The sequence below is a fragment of the Drosophila willistoni genome (assembly GCF_018902025.1).
Source record: "Drosophila willistoni isolate 14030-0811.24 chromosome XR unlocalized genomic scaffold, UCI_dwil_1.1 Seg143, whole genome shotgun sequence".
Taxonomy (NCBI): Eukaryota; Metazoa; Arthropoda; class Insecta; order Diptera; family Drosophilidae; genus Drosophila; species Drosophila willistoni.
Window position 1 is genome coordinate 4,179,939 of NW_025814056.1, and position 19,424 is coordinate 4,199,362.

A 19,424-nucleotide genomic window follows, 5' to 3' on the forward strand; every position below is an offset into this window, starting at 1 on the left:
TGCATGGAGATTATCTCACGTCTACGTGCCATTTTGATTTGATTTTTTTTTCGTTTCGTTTATAAGTATATGTTTATGTATATGGTGTGTGACCCATATAACAGGCATAGAGACTCGATTCAGTTGGCGGAGAAGCCGGTTGTGTGCCATATGTTGGTCAGTGGTGTTGTGCTACAAATGGCAGCAATATAGTTTGCCCGACCAATCCAACTGTTCATCTTACTCTCACTCTTTCTCTTTATTTCTCTACCGGTTCGAGTTGATTTGATTTTAGTTTGATTCTCTTTCATTTAGCTTGAATCAATTATTTCGCAGCAAGTTCGTTGCCTAAGTCTTTCGTTTAGCTTTAGTTTTTCTTCTATTTTCCTCTAGCTTTTCTACAGGCAAATTAGTCAAATTGTAACAATTATATAATAATCGAGTTTATACAATATATATACATATATGTATATATTTATATATATGTATATGTATATTTATTTAATCAACTGACCGACCAACCAAGTGTCCAAGTGAGAAGTGGGCGTTGCATGGTTGCCTTTCACTTGGCTGGGCGGCAGCTGTTGGCTGCTTGCTGCGTGTTGCCTGTGCCAGGATATTTATCAAATGAAAAAGAAAAAGCGATCAAATATAACTGGATTATACAATTGCATGAATGAATTCGTATTTAATGTTGAAGAGAAGCCGAAAAATGTGGTTTGTTTTGCAAAAAAAAAAAACTAAAAATGAAAAACAATTGCATTCGCAACTGCAATTGAGACATTATTCAATTTAGTGACAACAACAACAATTAACTGCATTTTGCACAGTTTCGACTTTTCCCTCGCAGCCATGTTCTAAATTTGTACGCCAACAACAACAACAACAACAACAATAAAAGGCCGCAAAATCTTTGTGAACATTTAATGAGCACCAAAATCGTAAATCTAATTTATATCGTTTTCCAAACTTTTTGTCAGTCGACAAATTTCGTAATTTTTTCTTCTTATTTTTTTTTTTTGTTGTATTCATGCTGTTGTTGTTTGAAAAATGCAACTGCTATAGTTGTTGTTGCTATTTTTTGCTGCTGCTGGTGATTCGTGTAAACTGTGCCGACATCTCAGCATGGAACCCAACAACAAAACGAAGAAAAAAAGACAAACTTGCATGTCAAAAGAGCATTAAAATGCCGCCAGGCCAGAATCAAATGACACTCAGGTCTCTGGGCCTAACTTGGTCCATTTTGGTATATCTCAGTTCAGTTGTGTAGCTTTAATTGGCACCTCGACACTCTTTAACCAAAGGAGTCGGATCCATCGTAGGCAGATATTGTATGTGCATGAATGTGTGTGTGTGTGTGTTTTTTTTCTGTTTTTTTTTTATTTGTGTGCGTGTGTAAATTTATGGTTCTGCAAAACTTAACTCAAGTTTTCACACTTGGCTGGACTTTAACAGTGGCTGCCGCTTTAGAATGCTGCTGACAAACAGTAACCATGTGGCCCATGGATATGATATGAATATATATGTATGTATATATATATTATGATCGAGTATCCATTGCAATGCCTATGACATGAGTTACGCATGTTTTTCCACTGTGTTTGGACATGTCATTTGGCACTTGAAATATGAAAATAAATTACACACAAGGCTAAATGTAAAAAAAATTAAATTTTTAGTTAACACCTCATGTAGCCCAAATTGGGCATACGAAACGTTTCATTCGCAACCTGTAAACGAGAATTGGCAAAACAAAAGGCCGTTTTTTTCATCCTGTTCCCAGATTTATTTGTTTTGTTAATAATTCAAATTGCTCTAAGAGTGACTTGTTAACATTTTACAGCATCTTGACAATTTATTGTTTGTTTTTCCCAACACTTCGTCCAGGACTTGCAGCAGGCAGTCTTCTCAACACTGAGATTGAGGTTTTACATACTGTTCAACACTGTTTTTGCTTTTGAAAACAACAATGGTTTCTCTATTGCTCTCAGTCCGTGCTTAGAAAAATTCTGTCGCATATTATATCTATTATATGTCAGTTAAGACGTTTGATGTTAAATTGAATTAATCTACTTTTACTCGCATTACAGCTTAATTTTTTTTTTCATTTTCATTACGTCGCGTGTGTGTACAATGTTGCAATCAAAAAACAGTTGAAGTTGCTGCCAGTAAAGAGTTGACCAGGCTGGTGCAAATGAAAATGAAACCAAAGCAAGTTTAACCAGAGCAATAGAGACGACGTGAGACAAGAAGAAGAGAGGAGTATTATGGATGGGGGGCGAGGATGGAGGAGGTGATATCATAAGGCGGGAGAGGGGGTACGCCTTACATAATCCGCAATAGAAACATATGCCGTGTGCGAGCCTAAGCACATTTTTTTTCTTTTACTGTACTATATACAACATACATATGTGTACAATCGCAAGAAAGAGATCTGGAACTGGAACGAATATAGAGATCTCTGCCTACGGATCGACTCCCTCTTTCATTCTCCCTGTCTACCTGTCTGCCTGACTGGCTGACTGCCTGCCTACCACGGGCCATGGACTATTTGTGGTCAGCCAAACTGGATGATTTGTAGGTTTAACATGGCTAAGCTGATGTTGATTGTTCAACTCCAACTCTAACATTTTGGACGGCGATTTGCATTGCAACATTCGGAGTCAAGTCAAGTTGGAGTTGGAGTCGGAGTCATAAAGGCACAATATGACACATTTAGTAGTAGTTGTTACTTTTGTTGTTGTTGTTGCTGCTGCTGCTGCCGCTGTTGTTGTTGTTGTTGTTGTTGTCCAGCCAAAAGGGCAAAGCGAAAGACTTGAGCAATTGCGTCTTAATTACGTTAATGGCAACCAAAAAAAGGAAAAAACCAAAACAACAAAACGACAACAACTTGACGCAAAAATAAAGAGAGAGATAGAGAAACATCCACAACAACAACAGTAAAGGAAAATGAGATTCGCAATGCGATTCTTGTTGCTTAAAGCAAAAATCAGGCAACAGCAACCAAGTAACCTACGAACGGCCAACCACTCTGGCTAAGCATTTGTGTAATGGGTAATTAAGCGATGCCGATGCCGATGCCACGAGATGCTAGCCAACAACAAGTTTTCCCACGATAGCCCTGGTCACCTCCGCCTTCATCTTTAACTCCAATCTCCATATCTCTCTCTCTCTCTCTCCCTCTGTCGCTTTGATATCTCGCCTTTTTTTCTCAGTTGGCTACTGTGTGTGTGTTGTGTTAAGGCCCAAACAAACTGCCGGCAAGTTGCAGAGGCCAATGATATATGCATTTTTCATACCAAAAGCAGTTGCAGACGTACTCGGCTCTAAGTTGTAGTTGAAGTCAGAGTCAGAGTCATAGGCAGCGGCCGAGACAGAGGCAAGTAGACAGTCAACCTGGTTGGCTGGCTGGCTGGCTGACTGTGGCAACAATGCTCTTTGCTTATAAATTAGAAGTAGTCGAAATAATAGCCATATTTCTTTTTGGCAGACCCTCCAAAAATACAAAATAAAAAAAAAAGGTCAAAGCTTCATCTCAAAAAAAAAAAAAAAAATTAACTGCAGCTGCGTCTGCCAAAAGTGTTTTATCTTTTGCCCATCTCAGCAGAGTTTTTTTTTTCTTCCAAAAATATATTCGATCTATGTATTTGTGGTCGTTTTTGTATGGTCGAACAAATTTTTGTCTAAAAAGCCAAAAAAAAATCTTCTACAAACTCACAGACATATTATATATATTACCCAAGGGGGGTAAGTCTGCCTCAATTGTAAAGCAGAGAAAACTTAACAAAAAATTTTATAAATCGAAAATTATGATCTATGATTGATTTATTTAGCCGACTTGAAGCAACAAATTGAGCAGGATATAGAGAACTTGTTGATTCTGTTATTAACTGACTTGTGCAGACGTCTAAACTAGTTGAGAATTACAATAAAATATAGCGAAAGAGGATATTCAATGCTTACAATCTGGCTGGAAATTTCTTGACGTCACCATTGGAAAATTGTGTAAGCAATTGTATTTTTTTTTGTAATTTTTTTGGTTTTTTTTTTTTTGTTGTGATTTATCAGTGGAAATGTGCAATTTTGTTTTAGACAAAAAACGTCACCAACAAAACTATTGACCACCTGACCACAAAGCATTGCGGCTATAATCGGTGAAGCGCATAATTTTGGCGGAAATATGGTTAAAAAGACTGTGATAATATTGTTGTTGTTGTTGTCGTTGCTGTTGCTGGTTGAGAGAAGACATTTCTCCACTATATAAATAGAGGCAACAAGTGCCACATTTCACGCTTAGTATTATTTGATAGAGGAGAAGAAACAAGAGGACATACCTCTACGCAGAGAAAACTAACAAAAAAAACAAAAAATCAAACAACAAAGAAGAAAAATTAACCCCTCTCCTACACCCACCAATAAAGTCAATTGAACAAAAAGAGATGAAGAAGCGACGCATAACCAGTTCGTGGCGTGGACGTGGTCAACAACACTCAGCAGGAGTTCCTATAGCAGCTGGTGCCACATGCTTCCGTGTTACTTGTGCCGCATTGGCACGCGTTTGGCATGCGCCGCGGCTCCTCTTCAAAGATTTGCTAATTGTTGCAATTGCCGTCGGTCTTGGCATGATTGCCACTTGCTCGGCTGTTGGCTATTCCTATGCCCGTTTCGAGGGTCCGGTGGTGGGGCCAGAGCATTTAATCACTAGCCACGATGGCACCTCCGACTATGTGGCCCGTCCCGAATATAGTTTCGCCTATGGCGTTGAGGATGGCAAAACTCGTGTGCTGCAGAATCGAAAAGAGACACGCCAGGGCGATGAGGTAAGGGGTGTCTATAGGTAAGCGTGTGAGATATGATTTTGTTTGTTTTTTAACCTCGGGTATATTCTGCGCAGCGTAGTCGATCCTGATGGCACTTTGCGTGTGGTCAAATATACAGCAGATGATGCGAATGGTTTTCAAGCGGAGGTGATAACAAATGGTGTGGCTACCTTGCATGGACATGGCAATGCTGATGAGGGTAATGCCGGATTACTGGCAGTCGATCAGCATGTTCGTCATGAAATTGAGCACAACAATGATGCAGAAGAGGAGGACGATGAGGCTGATACGGAGGAGGAGGGCCACAATGGCCAAAGGCATAAAAGTAATAATCAATATAAGGTCCATGAGGATCAAAATGAGGCCGAAGAAGAGGCTGGCGATAATGAGGAAGGTGGCGGTGATCATGAGGAATATGAGGGAAGCAGCGAGGAGGGCTATGACGATGCCGATGCTCATCAAGAGCAAGACAGCAGCGAAGAGTATTAATTCGTCCTTGCTGCTAAGTGATATAAATCTGAAGGAACTAACCAAAAACTCGAAAGATCAGTGTGACCCATAAATTAGCTTATACATATATAAGTGGTAAATATATATATATTTTTTTTCTTTTTTTTTATTATTATTCTTTGTTGTAGTTTTTTGTATCAGCAATTAAAATCAATTTTTAGTGAAATACACACAGACACACAATTAAAAATCCTTTGATAGAAATTGAGTCGCTAATTGATATATGTATATCCAATGAGCTTGTCCATTGACTTTGCGTAACATCATATCATCGTCTGTCGCCGTCATCATCGACGTCGTCATCGTCGCCGTCGCCGTCGTCGTCGTCGTCCCGGACCATTGAAGCGTGTTCGATGTGGATTCAATCAGGCAACAGACAAGTCACAGGCATTAGATTGCCAATTGCCATTACATGGACTTTGGTTCGCAAGTCAGCAAAATGAAATCCATTTTACTTTTGTATACATTTGCTCCACTTTACTTCCATGTGGTTGGCTCTGGCTCTGGCTCTGGCTCTAACTCTGGTTGCGCCTGAGTCTGCGGCTAGTTGTTCCATTTCGTCACTCGCTTAATTTCATACGCACAAAGGCGCAAAATCGCATTAAATGTGCGAAAAGAAAAACCAAGAGAGATGCTTGAAATATTGAAGAATTCCCTCCCCATAACCCCCCACCATCGCCCCCTTTCCAATCCAATTGAAATTGGATCAAAACTGCAGCAGCAGGTTTTCAGTTTTTCTATTTCAGTCTTCTCTAAGTCGATGCGGTAATGATGCCTAACCAGTGCAAAGAAAAAAAAAACTTAAAGTAAGTCATCGCACCGACTTTGGTATACCATGCATCAAGTGAAACCATTAAACCATACATTACACATTAAACCATTATATTTAGTTCCAATTTATATTGCTCACTCGTAATTTGATTATGTTACTGTCAATATTACGCCCGAAAATTATTTGGGTCTTTTTCGGAACTATAAAGCCGGAAGAGGGTGTGGCAAACATTTAAAACAAACTTAATGCAAGAGCCTATGTACGAGATTTTTTAAGTCTACGAAATCTAGTTGCTTATACAGACGAACATATGTATAGCCAGGCTAAAGCCTAAATCGGTATGACTGTTGATTCTAATAAGTCATCTATATACATTAACTTTTACATGTTTCACGTCTTTGGTATACGTATGTATACCATTTCAGCCTATATATTTGTTACAGGGTATGATAAAAAATAAAATTGAGTTGAAGTAATCTCACAATTGAGTCAAGTCAAGCCACCAAATGGGTTGCTTTGGCTTTGGCATTTTCTTGGCTTAATTGACAAGCAGCAGCCACATTTTCGACTCTTTTTTTGGTCCACACTAATAGCCATCCCCAAAAGACAACAAAAATGAAACCCGACTAAAGCGAAAAGTGTGTAGATTTATGGTGTTATGGCTTAGAATGTCATTTGCTTTGGCTATTGCTATGGCTATGGTTAGCATGCGTCTGCTTGAGACGTGCAAGAATCTCCCACCCTCTACTCCTCTCCCCTTTGAAAAGAAAATGTTTTAATTAGCAAAAAGTAAATGCCACAAAAGGGTTTTATATTACAAAACAAATAAACAAATGAAAAATATATTTCCTTTACTCGCTAGCTCACGGAAATCGGAAGCATTGAAATAACAAAACGAAATCGGAACTGGAACTGGAAGTACGCAAAGTTGTGTAATTTCAACATCATGATATGTGTGGGGTGGGGGTAACAGCTTAAATTACCTTTTGGGTTTGCCTTTCTAATGGAGGCCCTTGTTAGGCTTAAACGACAAAACAAAAAGCCTTCACGAAATGAAAACGTTGTCCATAAATCAATTCCACAAAAAAAAAAAAAAAACAAAAACAAAAACTGCGACTATAACTGTCAAAGTCACTCAAAAGCCATGGAAAATTATTAGAATAAGTCAAATTTGGAATTTGGCTTCGACTAGCTAATGACTGGTAAAAGGGTCTTTGGTTTTCAGCCACACCCAATAAGAAATCAAAAAGATTGTCCTTAAAGGCATTCCTTGTTTTACATTTTGAAGTCTAAAATCAGTCAACGCACTAAAGGACAAACCTAAACTAAGCTACCCACTAAAAAGATTTATTTAATGGGGATAAGTAAAGTGCGTTTAAATGTTTATTTCTACCCTCCTTACCCGCCTCCCACTCACACACACACACACATACACACACCCCAATCTATTGTCTCAACATTGGCAAAACAAACTGTCCAAATGGCATATGCATAAATCAAGTTAGATAAAGAAATAAAGAAAATCGGCTTGAGTTTTGTTCTACTTTAACCGACATATGCAATAAATCTACAGCTTAGTTTTACACATATCGATTGCCGATGAATTTTTGCTTTGGTTTTATTTATTTATTTATGTTTTTCTTTCTTTTTTTGGCATGACTACAAGTGCAATTAACGCACTACCATAAATTCTGTAAGCAATAACGAACAAAATTTCCCTCCGCACATGTCGATCGATCCATCGAGAGAGAGATAGAGAGAGAGAGTGAGAGGGAGAAAGAGTGAAAATGTTGCGCAATCATTGACAATCGACAGAAGAAAAACAAAGGCACTGAGCATGTTTTCCAGTCTTTTTTTTTTTACCCCAAACTGTCTTGTCCACTGACCAACTAACCAACTAAGACCCCAAATATTTTTTTTCTCTTCTGTCAAACTCCAACACCTGCCCTCCCCCACCTCACTCAAAATACCCGAAACATACCCTGGCCTAACTCTTATCTCTGTCAAAGTGCAAACGTGACGTGGCCAACTTGTTTCAGTTTTTCACTCTTTATATTGTATGTATGTATATGTGTGTGAAAAAAAAAATAGCATACCCTGGCCAAAGGATCCATTTACTTCGTTCAGAAGCATGACAGACCATCTTGAGAATAGGATGGTTAGCCTAATGATAGTTCCAGGATAGGATTTGAGTTAATTTTCCTCTAAGGAAGTCACAATTTTGAACATTTTAACATTTGTTAGTTATAGTTTATCTACTTTTTAAATTATTATAAAATAGGCTTTTCATCTTCATCTAAAGTGATCTAAAGGAAAGCAAAAGAACTAAGTAGTTAATTTCTTGTTTACTCTAATAAATGATTACGCTTTTGCAAATCGGAAAGATTGATATCTTTTGTTTATTATTTCAACTAATCAATTTCTAGCGACTATTAGATTCTAATATTAAGTGGAATTTCTTTTTTCGAATGGTTTTACCTTAAAGAAAGGTCATCTCCAAATGCTAATTGATAGAGTATTGAAACATCGTTTTAACATTCATTTGCCTGACCCTCTGGGGGGTTTTTTTTTGTTTTACTTTTTGTTTAGTTTGCATTTTCTTTTTGTAGCCACAATTGTTTCAAACATTTTTGTGGCACCGTGTAAATGTGTCGCCTTTGAAGACAATTTTATGTAAGTCGATTCTGTAAAAGATCATTTAGTATGGAGCCAGTCTGTTGGCAATTGGAGTTGATAGTTATTTGGCGCTTTTGTTTGAATTGGCCACAACAATATAGTTTGGTTTTTCCCACACACACACACACACACACACACACACACACACACCACTCACACATGTGTGTTGAACGAATGGCCACCACTTGGTGCTGTGTCGAGTTCGTATAAAAGATATAATCATAATTTTTGTTGTTTTCTCGTGTCTTTTTTTTTTTTTTTTTTTTTTGATATGTCATGCAAAAGTACATTTTCGTTTTAGTTTTTATTGTGTTTGACACTTTTTTGTTTGGTCATGTTTGCATTGTTCTTGTCGTTCTTTTGTATAATGTACCTTTTTATGCGGGCGTTGCCTTAAAAGTTTTGCCAAAAATGACCAACTTGCAAAAAACTTTTAATTTTTGTCAAATTTTTGACAAGTTCTAAGTACTTGAATTAAGCAAAATAAAAATAAAATTAACAACAAATGGATTTTGTTCGCTTTGACTTGCTTATTTGGTTATTTATTTTTAAATAAATATTCATTTAATCAAACCTAACTTATTCAATTGTTGACATTGCTCTTCAACCTTTGTCACTTCAACTAGAATGCCGTGATGCTTTGTTAGGTTTCCTTTGCAAAAATTACTTTATTTTTTTGATTCTTTCTAGTCTTATTTATAGTAATGACACATTTTATTTTCGTTTATCTTTTAGTGGTCAAATTCAAAAGATTATCATTAGATTATCGAAATGAAAGGAAGAGATATAGTTGGTTTTTTTTTTTTGCTGAATACCTTAAACTTTTTTTTGCACTGAAGGCACTTTGCATTTGTTACACGATTTTGATGAAAAATATTTAATTTGACGGGGAATTCAATTCACTTTCTTTCATAATCCTGTAAAATTATTTAGTGTCGTAAAATAAAACCAAGTCGAGAGATCAAAAAATTACATACAAAATTCAGTTGTTTAATTGGCTTTAGTTTAATTATATCTTAAACTTTGTTTTTGGGCTTTGAAGAGTCTACTTAAAAAACTTTAAAGAAATCTTGCGGTTTTGCATCAAAATTTAAATGCTATGTCCACAAAATTGTCGTTACATTATCTTAATAGAATGAGCAACTTACACTAAAACACTTTACTAACATTATTTAAAAATAGAATTAAATTTGAATTTAAGGACGAGAAACCGCTTTCTCAAATTTTTAATCTTTAATCTTTCTAAATTGAACAAAATTTATGTGATTTTACCAAATATTTTCAAAAAAAAATTTTTTTTTAAATATATTTCTAATGACTAACAAATGTTTTACACCATCAACTATTTGAATTTTAGATTTACAAGTAATTTGCATGAAAAATTCTTTCTTTATAACTGAAAATACTTTTTGTATATGTATCAATTGCGTAATAACATAACCCTTTGGCTATGTCGGCTAATGGTTTCTGATTTCTGGTTGCATTCCTTTAGGTATTTGGCCATGATTAACATATTTTGATTGAAAAACAATTGACATGGCTATGGAAAACTATTGCTTAAGTATCAACAAAATTCCATACACACACACATACACCACATAGAAAGAAACGCAATGAAAAAAAAGAGCTGAACTAAACTGAACTGAACAAGAAAATGTCAGTCAAGAAAAAATTGCGTGGCCTGACAAAATGCTGTTGGCGTGGTAATTATAACTGCCAAATAGATATGGTATGGATATGGTAATAATATTTCAATGAAAAAAACCAAAAAAAAAAGTGCGCCAAGTGTCATATTTGTTCACATCAATTGCTCCATCATGCTTATACATAAGTTCCTCTGGCTCTTACCCATTTGCAGCACTCACACACATAGACAGAGAGAGAGAAAGAGAGAAACTATAGCAAAACTTTAAGGGGGGAATAAAGGCAAACGCCTTCTCTAAACTAGAAAAAGACAAAACAAATGCCGCACCTAAAAGATCTAAGTTAAAGAAAAACACATGCGTCGAACCTGCACCTCCGCCACCGCCTCCACTTCCACCTCCATCATCATCATCAGCAGCAGCAGCAGCACCAGCAACATCAGCTTCAGCAACTTCAACTGAGCACCCCACTATTACCCCCCTTAAAGCGCTTCATGCTATACGCTACACGTTGCACGCTACCCACTCCCCGAAGCACCTCCTCCTGCTCTACCTCCTTCATCATCTCCTCTGTGGCAGCTGTTGCTGCTGCTGCCACTGCTGCAATACGATCGGCTGTTGTCGTCGCTAGTTGCATTCGTTCGTCTCGATAGTTTTGTACGTCCGCCGCGTATATAAATACTTTTGGTCATCGTTTGCAGACATCAGTTCAGCTTACGATTTCGGTCTTCATCTAACTGCGAAACAACCAAACAACCAACCAACCATCCGATCAACCAACCAAACGAACCCAAACAGTTCAACTTAAATTTCAATATATCCTTCGTTCGCGTCGTGTAATCCTTGTGTTCAATATGAAGGTACCCCAACTACCCACTACTACCACTACTTCTACTACTACTTCACTCAATTTCCCCTTTCCTGAACTCAAAACCCATCCATCCACATTCATACCCAGCGATTTTGTGATACGATCCTGATTACCCTTTGTTTTCATTCAAATTACCATCTGCAGTACTTTGTTGCCATTGCCTTGCTGTTCGCCGCTGCCTGCCAGGCTGTGCCCATTGAATTGGGTCACTATGCTCCATCGTTGGTCCATCATGCTCCAGTCCTAGCCCATGCAGTTCATGCTGTGCATGCTGAGCCCGTGGCTTATCCTAAATATTCATTCAATTATGGCATTAAGGATCCTCATACTGGTGATATCAAGTCGCAGGCTGAGGAGCGCGATGGTGATGTTGTCAAGGGTAAGTAAAAACAAAAGACTTAGGACACAAACTTGGGGGGTAAGACGCCAAAGACTTAGGACACAAACTTGCTAAAGCAAAGAATGTCAAATTCTTGGCCTTAGTTGAGACCCTAGCTTAAATTCACATTGATCAAAACAAGATTTTTAGGACACGAACTTGCGAGCGCGAACAATGGACAAATGTAGTCCATGCTGGTTACCAAATGTTTGGCCTTTGTTGAGACCCTAGCTTAAAATCACATTGATAAAAACAAAAGACTTAGGACACAAACTTGCTAACAATATGTATAAAAATTGAGTGTATGACCTAAAAACTCGGATTTAAGGGATATTCCTTGGCCTTATGAACAAAAAAGATTGAAATATTATACTTTAATAACCTCTACACTTAGTTAACAGTTTTGAGTACAAGCCGTATTTTAAGTAAATTTATTTTTGTAAATTCATTTCTTTTCAGGCCAATACTCGCTGGTCGAACCCGATGGCTCTGTGCGCACCGTTGACTACACAGCCGATGATCACAATGGCTTCAATGCTGTCGTCCACAAGACTGCTCCCAAGATCATTGCCCATGCGCCAGTTGTGCATGCGCCAGTTTTAGCACATGCCCCTTTGCTGCATCATTATTAAATGGCATAAAATTGCACAATTGCAGAAGAGAGTCAAAGTCAACCCAGGTGCTGTACATGCTCTCTCTCTCATTTGCATACTGCATGAACAACAACATCATCATCATAGGAACAAACAAAAGAAAACCACAAAAAAATACAAAAAACAGAAACAGAAAATCGACAAGAACAACGAGAAAAATGAAGAAAAAATAACAAAAAAAAAAAATAAGAAAAAAAAGTTAAACATTTTTTTTTTTAAATAAGTAAGTAAAAATGTAGCTAAGAAGTTTAGTTTAGCAAGAAAAGAAGGAATGAAAGAACGAAAAAAAACAAAACAAAACAAACAACAAAACCGGCTGATCCTGGCATGGCAAAAGGACGAAGGAACACAAAACGAACGAAATCATCTCATGGCATTTGGCATAGACTTGATCGAGGAAGGATCTTTGGCAATGACTGAAACAGCAGACGAAGGAAAAAAATGAATGGGATTCGAAACGTAAGCAAAAGAAATGAGGATACATATACGGATAAGGATATGCAACAACAGCATCATCAACAACAACAACAGCAACAACACGAAAAGGAAAGCAAACAGCAATGGGATATATATATATATATACGTATATTACCAATATAATGCTTGAGGTTTTCCGATGCCCAACAGACAGACAGACTGGAGAAAGTTGATCACATATGTGTATAGAATTTTTTTTGTTTTTTTTTTTTAAATGTGTATTTGTTGGGAGAGAATATTTCGCCAGACATTTCACAAAAGGTTTTGCATTGGCCTCCGACTCCAGTGGTAGTAGCAGTTGACAGACAGCTAATTCTATTAAATTCCTTACTAGATCCTCTCATCTAGCTCGACTTTTGTAATATATATTTATATACCTCTATCAAATTTCTAATGAAACTCTTTTTCATTGCCTAATTCTCTCTATCTGACTCTGGCTTGCTCTCTATCTCTCTATCTCAATCTGTGTGTCTGATGTCGCTAAGTAATGAAACCTTTTGAAGTGACTGGCAAACTGTAACTGTTAAACCAAAACTGCCACGCCCCATCTCAAGAGCGGGCGGGCTTGCTCAATACGGAGAAAATAACGTTTAGAGTCAATTTGTGCCATTTGGGTTTTACAGCCGGTGTACAGTTTGACACTCACTGATGAAATGTATCAAAGAAATGTTTCTCTCTCATACTCGCTCACTCTCACACTATCCACTCTCGCTCTCTGTCTTACGCTCTCAAGCAGTTTAGTAGGCGAAATTGTTTGTTGTTAAAAATGTTTGTGATAATTTTGCATGGCCGGTTAATTGTGCATTAGTTATAGCTTATGCTATCCATCTTGCCACGCCCCTTCTTATTCAGTTATGCCTTCCTTAAGAACAAAAAAAAAATACTCATTCATTTCTCATTCACTTTAATCAATCAAACCACTCTTTCTCTCTCGCTCTCTCTATCTCACTTTCCCATTCACTCACTCTCAATCTCTTCCATAATCAATCACAAACTCTTTCTCTCTCTCTCTCTCTCCCTTACTCACTCTTTCTAGTTAGATCGTTGCATCTCTAAGTCTCTGTTTCATTGAATCAGTCACTCAATCCAGTCACTGTTTCCCTCTTACTCTCCAATGTTTGTACTATCTCACTCACTCACTTGTACTCAGTCTGACACTTTTGTATCTAGTTTCATTTTTGCATTTAGTATTTTTTTCACAATTTTATTTGTGTATTTATAAACAATTTATGCAGCTTAATGTTATCTATAAATGAAAACAAAATGTAAGAAAAATCCACAAAAAAAAAACAAAAAAAAATATCATAATCATGGAATAACCGAAAGAAAACTCTCACATGTCTCTAACGCTCAAATGCATAAAACAACAGCGAAATACCGAAATGAAAGAACCCAGCAAGAAAAATAAAAACAAAGTTATTATGGAAATTCAAATGTATTGAACAAGAAAATCTAAAAAAAAAATATATAAAATAAAAATCATATGGAAAAAAAACACAAAACCCAAAGTCATTTTCTTTCTTTTGCTTTCTTACTTGTGAAGGTTGCCAGAATTAACATAAACAAATTATAATTATTACTTGGCAAACAAAATTGTTGATACCCTGTAGTAGACGGGACACTTAAAAAGGTTTCCCCAGTATGGCCAAAGAAGAAACTGTTGAATATGAAAAACGAATAGATTCACTAGCTTTAGTCACTTCAAAAATATAACGCAAGGCTATTGCGAAAGAAACTAATCCTTAAAAAAAAACAACCAATAAAGCAAAATGCCAAAAGCAGTTGGTAAAATTATTATGTGTACAATTGTAGGGTATCTTTACGTTGGCCCTCTAATTCATTATTTATCTATCTACCATCGAATAGCTAATTGACTTTTCGCATATTTCGTTTCTAAATGTGGTATCCCTTTGCCACGGTCAACTCATTCTCTGGGATTAGGTTCTTATGTTTCAGTTCGTCTGTGGCCGCTAATGTGTGCGGAAGTCGTCGTTGCCAGCATATTCCATCAAATCGTATTATATCAATCATATATACATAGATGTAATTAAAATTCATAATGAGTGCCCTGACGAGTATCTTTTGGTTTGTTGTAAGTGTATGAATATAGGTAAAAAACAAATTTTAATTTCTTAAAAATTGTCTCACCATTCTGGAATGTTATTCAAGAAAGTAAAACCCCAAGAATATCAGTGCCGAGTTTTATATATGTACAAAATCCACAGGGTTTCCAATCGGACCAAAAGAGCGGTCCAAAAACAAGTCTTAGCAAAAAAGCGTTTCGTTTTTCATGTTTTACATCTTTTCTGTCAAGAGATCGAACTACTACTTCTTATAAAAAAAACATTTTGTTTTTTGGAGTATCTTTGTTAACTTTTACATAGAAAAACTTTGACAAATGTAATACATTTTGGCATTGGCAGTTTGAAAGCTAGAAATTTAAAAATTTTAAACACACATTGGTGAGACTAAAAGGTAATACTCAATTTTTTTATGAGGCCAATACTTCAATTTATCGACGTTTCGTCGGGAGTTTGATTTCAACCTTTGTTTACCAGGTTAATATTTTAAAAATTAAAATATTAATACCAGAACTTGCATTTAGTAGTAGTTTTTCAGAGTTTCAGAGTTGGAATAAATATGAAACCAAATTTTTGTGAAATATTTGTAATCCTATTTATAGACTAAGCTGGTAAACAAAGGTTCAAATCAAACTCCGCTAAGGTTTTTATATTCCTCTTCAGACATGTTCAAAACTGCTTAAAAAAGTTAATACTTTCATATTCTAGGTGCACTTCAAAGTAGCCTAACTTTTCATGTAATTTTTTCTGCTTACAATGCAACTTTCAACTAACGTCGTTTTAAATCCTATATGATGTACTGAGTTCCGATAAATTAAAAAAAAAACCAGAGGACTGAGGCCAACTTCGACCGCGTCAAAATTCGTATACCCATGCAAGTTTTTTGTTACTCTTTCCTTACTTATAGCCGTCAAAGTCAAAAAACGTTTTATCTAAAAAGTCGAATGTTTGCGAAAGAACGGCCTACAATCTTAGCATAAGGAATAACGAAGTTATTGACAAAAGTCACTGTTTTCGACCGATCGTTCCTGTGGGAGCTATATGGTAAAGTCGTCCGATCTTGATCAAATTTGGCACAGTCGTTTATAGGTGTAATAAACTCACCAATTATACGACAACTGCTTAACAAGTAACGAAGTTATTGAGAAAAGTCACAGTTCGTGACTTTGCCCTTTGGATGGAAGCTATATGATGTAGTGGTTCGATACGGCTGAGTCCGAGATATACAACCTGTGCACTATATACATGACTACATGCAAAAGCTCTGTAGCTCTTACGGTCTTGAAGGAGTTTGCGCTGATCAAAACGGACGGACGGACAGACATGGCTATTTGAACTCGCCTCGTCTTGTAGGTTAGAAAGATTCATTCGATGCATTCATAAATATAGCAATTCTACATAATGGGAAATATTATGTTGTTAGATGAGTTGAATCAGAAACATATTTTCTTTCGTTAGTAATTAATACATTAAAAGTTATAAAGTTTGATACCAATAAATACTATAATTAAGCTAAGTTTAAAGCTTTTGATTTTGCCATTAACTGAGCTCATGAAATTACTTCGGTAGGGCGCCAAAAAGTATGCTTTAAGTAGTCATAAAAGTATGTAGAGTAGAGTTTTATATTTGTTTCAATTTACTGATAGAAGTATGCAGTACAAAAACATTTGCAAACAATTAAATGTACAGCCTAAAATAATACTTTTAATTTGTTTGCATTTATTTACAGTTATTGCTGCTGATTATAAAAATATACACCAACGGAGCCACGCCTTTGGCAGTTGAGAGTGAAGTGAAGACAAACGTCAAAAAAAATTCAAATGAACCAGGACGATTAAGCAATTATTTTCTACACGAACCGTATGGTAAGAGAATATACACAAAATAACCTTTAAACATTGTTTTGCACTTAAAGTCTTTTAAAGGACCGAATACTTATGCATTTGGCTATGAAATCGAAGACCCACTAACGCAAAATATACAATTTCGGGATGAACGACGCTATGTGAATGGTACCATCGAGGGTAGCTTTGGTTATGTACGTCCTGACAAGCTGATTGAGATCACCCACTATAAGGCCGATGAAGCTTCTGGGTATTTGGCTCAAAGGCAAAGCTTTAGGGCTGGTGATAATCCACCACCAGGAGCCAGCAAATGGCCGACACGAAGACCAGAAATCATTTTGGATTTAAACAGACCAACAAGCGATTCGAACATGAAAGTAACTTGGGATCCCAATAGCCATTTGAATCTAAGTGTCAATGCAGTAGCCGATAAAGTGGAACACCAATTGAAGCAACAACATGGGCTCGATCTTAATCACATTGATGTAGCCAAAGATGTTTTACAGCCAGCTGTTTTAGATGTCATTAATGGTAAGGCTCCGCTACGTACAAATGCAACAACTGGCGGGATGTCCTTTAAAACGGTTCATAACTTTATACCCGAGGGATTTCCCATAGTTCCATTCGAATTGCCTAGCCAATCCGACCCAACGACAAGCACCGAAAACACTACGCCAATCCATAAATACCAAAAAAGCAAATCAAACATTGAGGAAAAGGCTCCCCAAATTAAGCCCACAGTAGACCATAATACCACTGAACTGCCATTACCCCAGCCGTTGGTCAATAATGAATCATTACAGTCACCTAATCCAAGTTGGTACCACAAAATCATTGAGGCGAATCGTCGTGAATTCCTTCAGCATTTACCAAATTTAAATGGATCCCCAGAGTCTAGCCCAAAGTTAAGGTAAAAAAAAAGTTGTACATATTGAACCAATAACCATTAAAACTTATAGTCTGGCAAAAGTTAAAAAAGTCTCGCTTGTGGCCTTTAGTTTTCTTGTCTTTCTTTTAAACTATTATTTTACCTCCTCCTGCCAAAAAAAAAGGAACAAAAAAATAACCATAACTAAGAGCAAAAGCAAAAAAATGTACACATGTTTGCTGAAATAAACAAAAATAAAATGAACTACCAAAAAATGTATGTATACCCATTAGTCACTTGTGTGAAGCATATTAGACTAATACAATATGAACAATTTGACCGATTCGAATTAATTTGTCACTCTTAGGTGGTCTATATAAACACTTCTGGTTACGGAAGATTACAGCAAATGAATAATACATAAGAGAAAAAATGTTGATGTATTAATAAATATATATACATATACGAGATACAGTTTAAATATTATTAAAAGACTACAAGTTTTATTTAAATGAATTAACGGGTACAGCAGAGATTTTTCTACCCTTGGAAAAAGGGGTACATTAACTTTGGTCAGAAGTGTGCAACACATATAAAGTATATATATGTCATATAGTTTCCATACGAACGACAAAGTCACGAACTGTGACTTTTCTCAATAACTTCGTTAGTTGTTAAGATTTTCTCAGAAAAGTTAATTCTTGACAGTTTAGAATACCTATTAGTGACTGTACCAAATTTGATAAGGATCAGGTGACTATATCATATAGCTCCCAAAGGAACAATCGGTCGAAAACAGTAAAACAGTTATCAATAATTTCGTTTTTTTCTCGCTATTGGAAGTAATAATTATCAGTTTTATTGAATTTAACTATTTACTATATTTAACTATTAATGACTGTGCCAAATTTGATCAAAATCGGTTAACTATATTATATACATAGATGTCATACGGTAAAATGGCATGCTGTAAGCGCCGCATAGCTCCCGCCTAAAATTTAGACTTTTTACTTAAAACGATTTTCCACTTTGAGGGCTATAGGTAAGGGAAGGGTAAGGAAAAAAACTTGCAAGGGTCTACAACCTTCCTTTCAGGCGGTTAACCTGGAAAGCACACATTTATGGTCAAGAGAACTTAGCTAAAATTAACTGCGATATCCGAAGGTATGGTATTCGGTACCTCTTCAGGCTACAAACCCAGGATTGGCCCCCAAACTGCTGAATAACAGAATGCACTTGACCTGCCATTTAGACCCATAGACGGACTGCTGATTCCACCTCCATTTTATGATTACCAGGATGCTAAAAGAATTACTTTTAGGATGCTAAAAGAATAAATTAAAAAAAAATCCTTTTAGAGTCGGTCAGTATTTGCCTATCCGTCTGTCTGCATTTAGGAGTTACAGTTAGAGTTGGTCTCTAGGGCTGGCAAACTATCGATGGCACTCTCGAGGTATCGAATTTATGCCATCTGTGGCACCATAGATAGTTATGGTCATTTGGTTAATATTTACTTAAGCTACTCGAGATTTCAGTGTTGAAAAGTGAAAAAATCGTTTAAAGCTAGATTTCAGTGTTGGCAAATGCTCTTTTTTATTTGGCGCGTTGTTTGACCGCCCTGGCAGCTAAATATTTTACTCTGAATTATAAAATTTAAGAATATTCGGCTACTCTGACAGCCGAATATTGTATTCTGAACTATATTTGTTCTCTAAAATCAAGAAATAACGTAAACTCAACAATACTTTCGATTGTTGAGAATAGTGCGAACAAAAGTTTCAAAAAGTACGCGTATTCGAATATCCGATATTTGGCCTCTGGCAACGCTATCTCAAAATTTGACAGCTTTTA

At 36.5% G+C, this 19,424-nt stretch overlaps 3 protein-coding genes across 3 annotated transcripts; all 3 read left to right on the forward strand.

Annotated features, from left to right (window-relative positions):
* Positions 1–4,077: 4,077 nt before the first annotated feature.
* LOC6645298 lies at positions 4,078–5,371 on the forward strand. Its single transcript, XM_002067968.4, has 2 exons — positions 4,078–4,816; positions 4,874–5,371. The coding sequence occupies exons 1-2, from the start codon at positions 4,419–4,421 to the stop codon at positions 5,286–5,288; spliced, it is 813 nt and encodes a 270-aa protein (XP_002068004.1). The 5' UTR covers positions 4,078–4,418; the 3' UTR covers positions 5,289–5,371.
* A 5,750-nt stretch (positions 5,372–11,121) lies between these two features.
* LOC6645299 (cuticle protein 8) lies at positions 11,122–12,359 on the forward strand. Its single transcript, XM_023177507.2, has 3 exons — positions 11,122–11,260; positions 11,416–11,650; positions 12,110–12,359. The coding sequence occupies exons 1-3, from the start codon at positions 11,255–11,257 to the stop codon at positions 12,280–12,282; spliced, it is 414 nt and encodes a 137-aa protein (XP_023033275.1). The 5' UTR covers positions 11,122–11,254; the 3' UTR covers positions 12,283–12,359.
* A 2,480-nt stretch (positions 12,360–14,839) lies between these two features.
* LOC26528775 lies at positions 14,840–17,778 on the forward strand. Its single transcript, XM_015177820.3, has 3 exons — positions 14,840–14,872; positions 16,591–16,726; positions 16,787–17,778. Exons 1-3 carry the CDS (start codon positions 14,840–14,842, stop codon positions 17,617–17,619), a joined length of 1,002 nt encoding a protein of 333 aa, XP_015033306.1. The 3' UTR covers positions 17,620–17,778.
* The last annotated feature ends 1,646 nt before the right edge of the window (positions 17,779–19,424 follow it).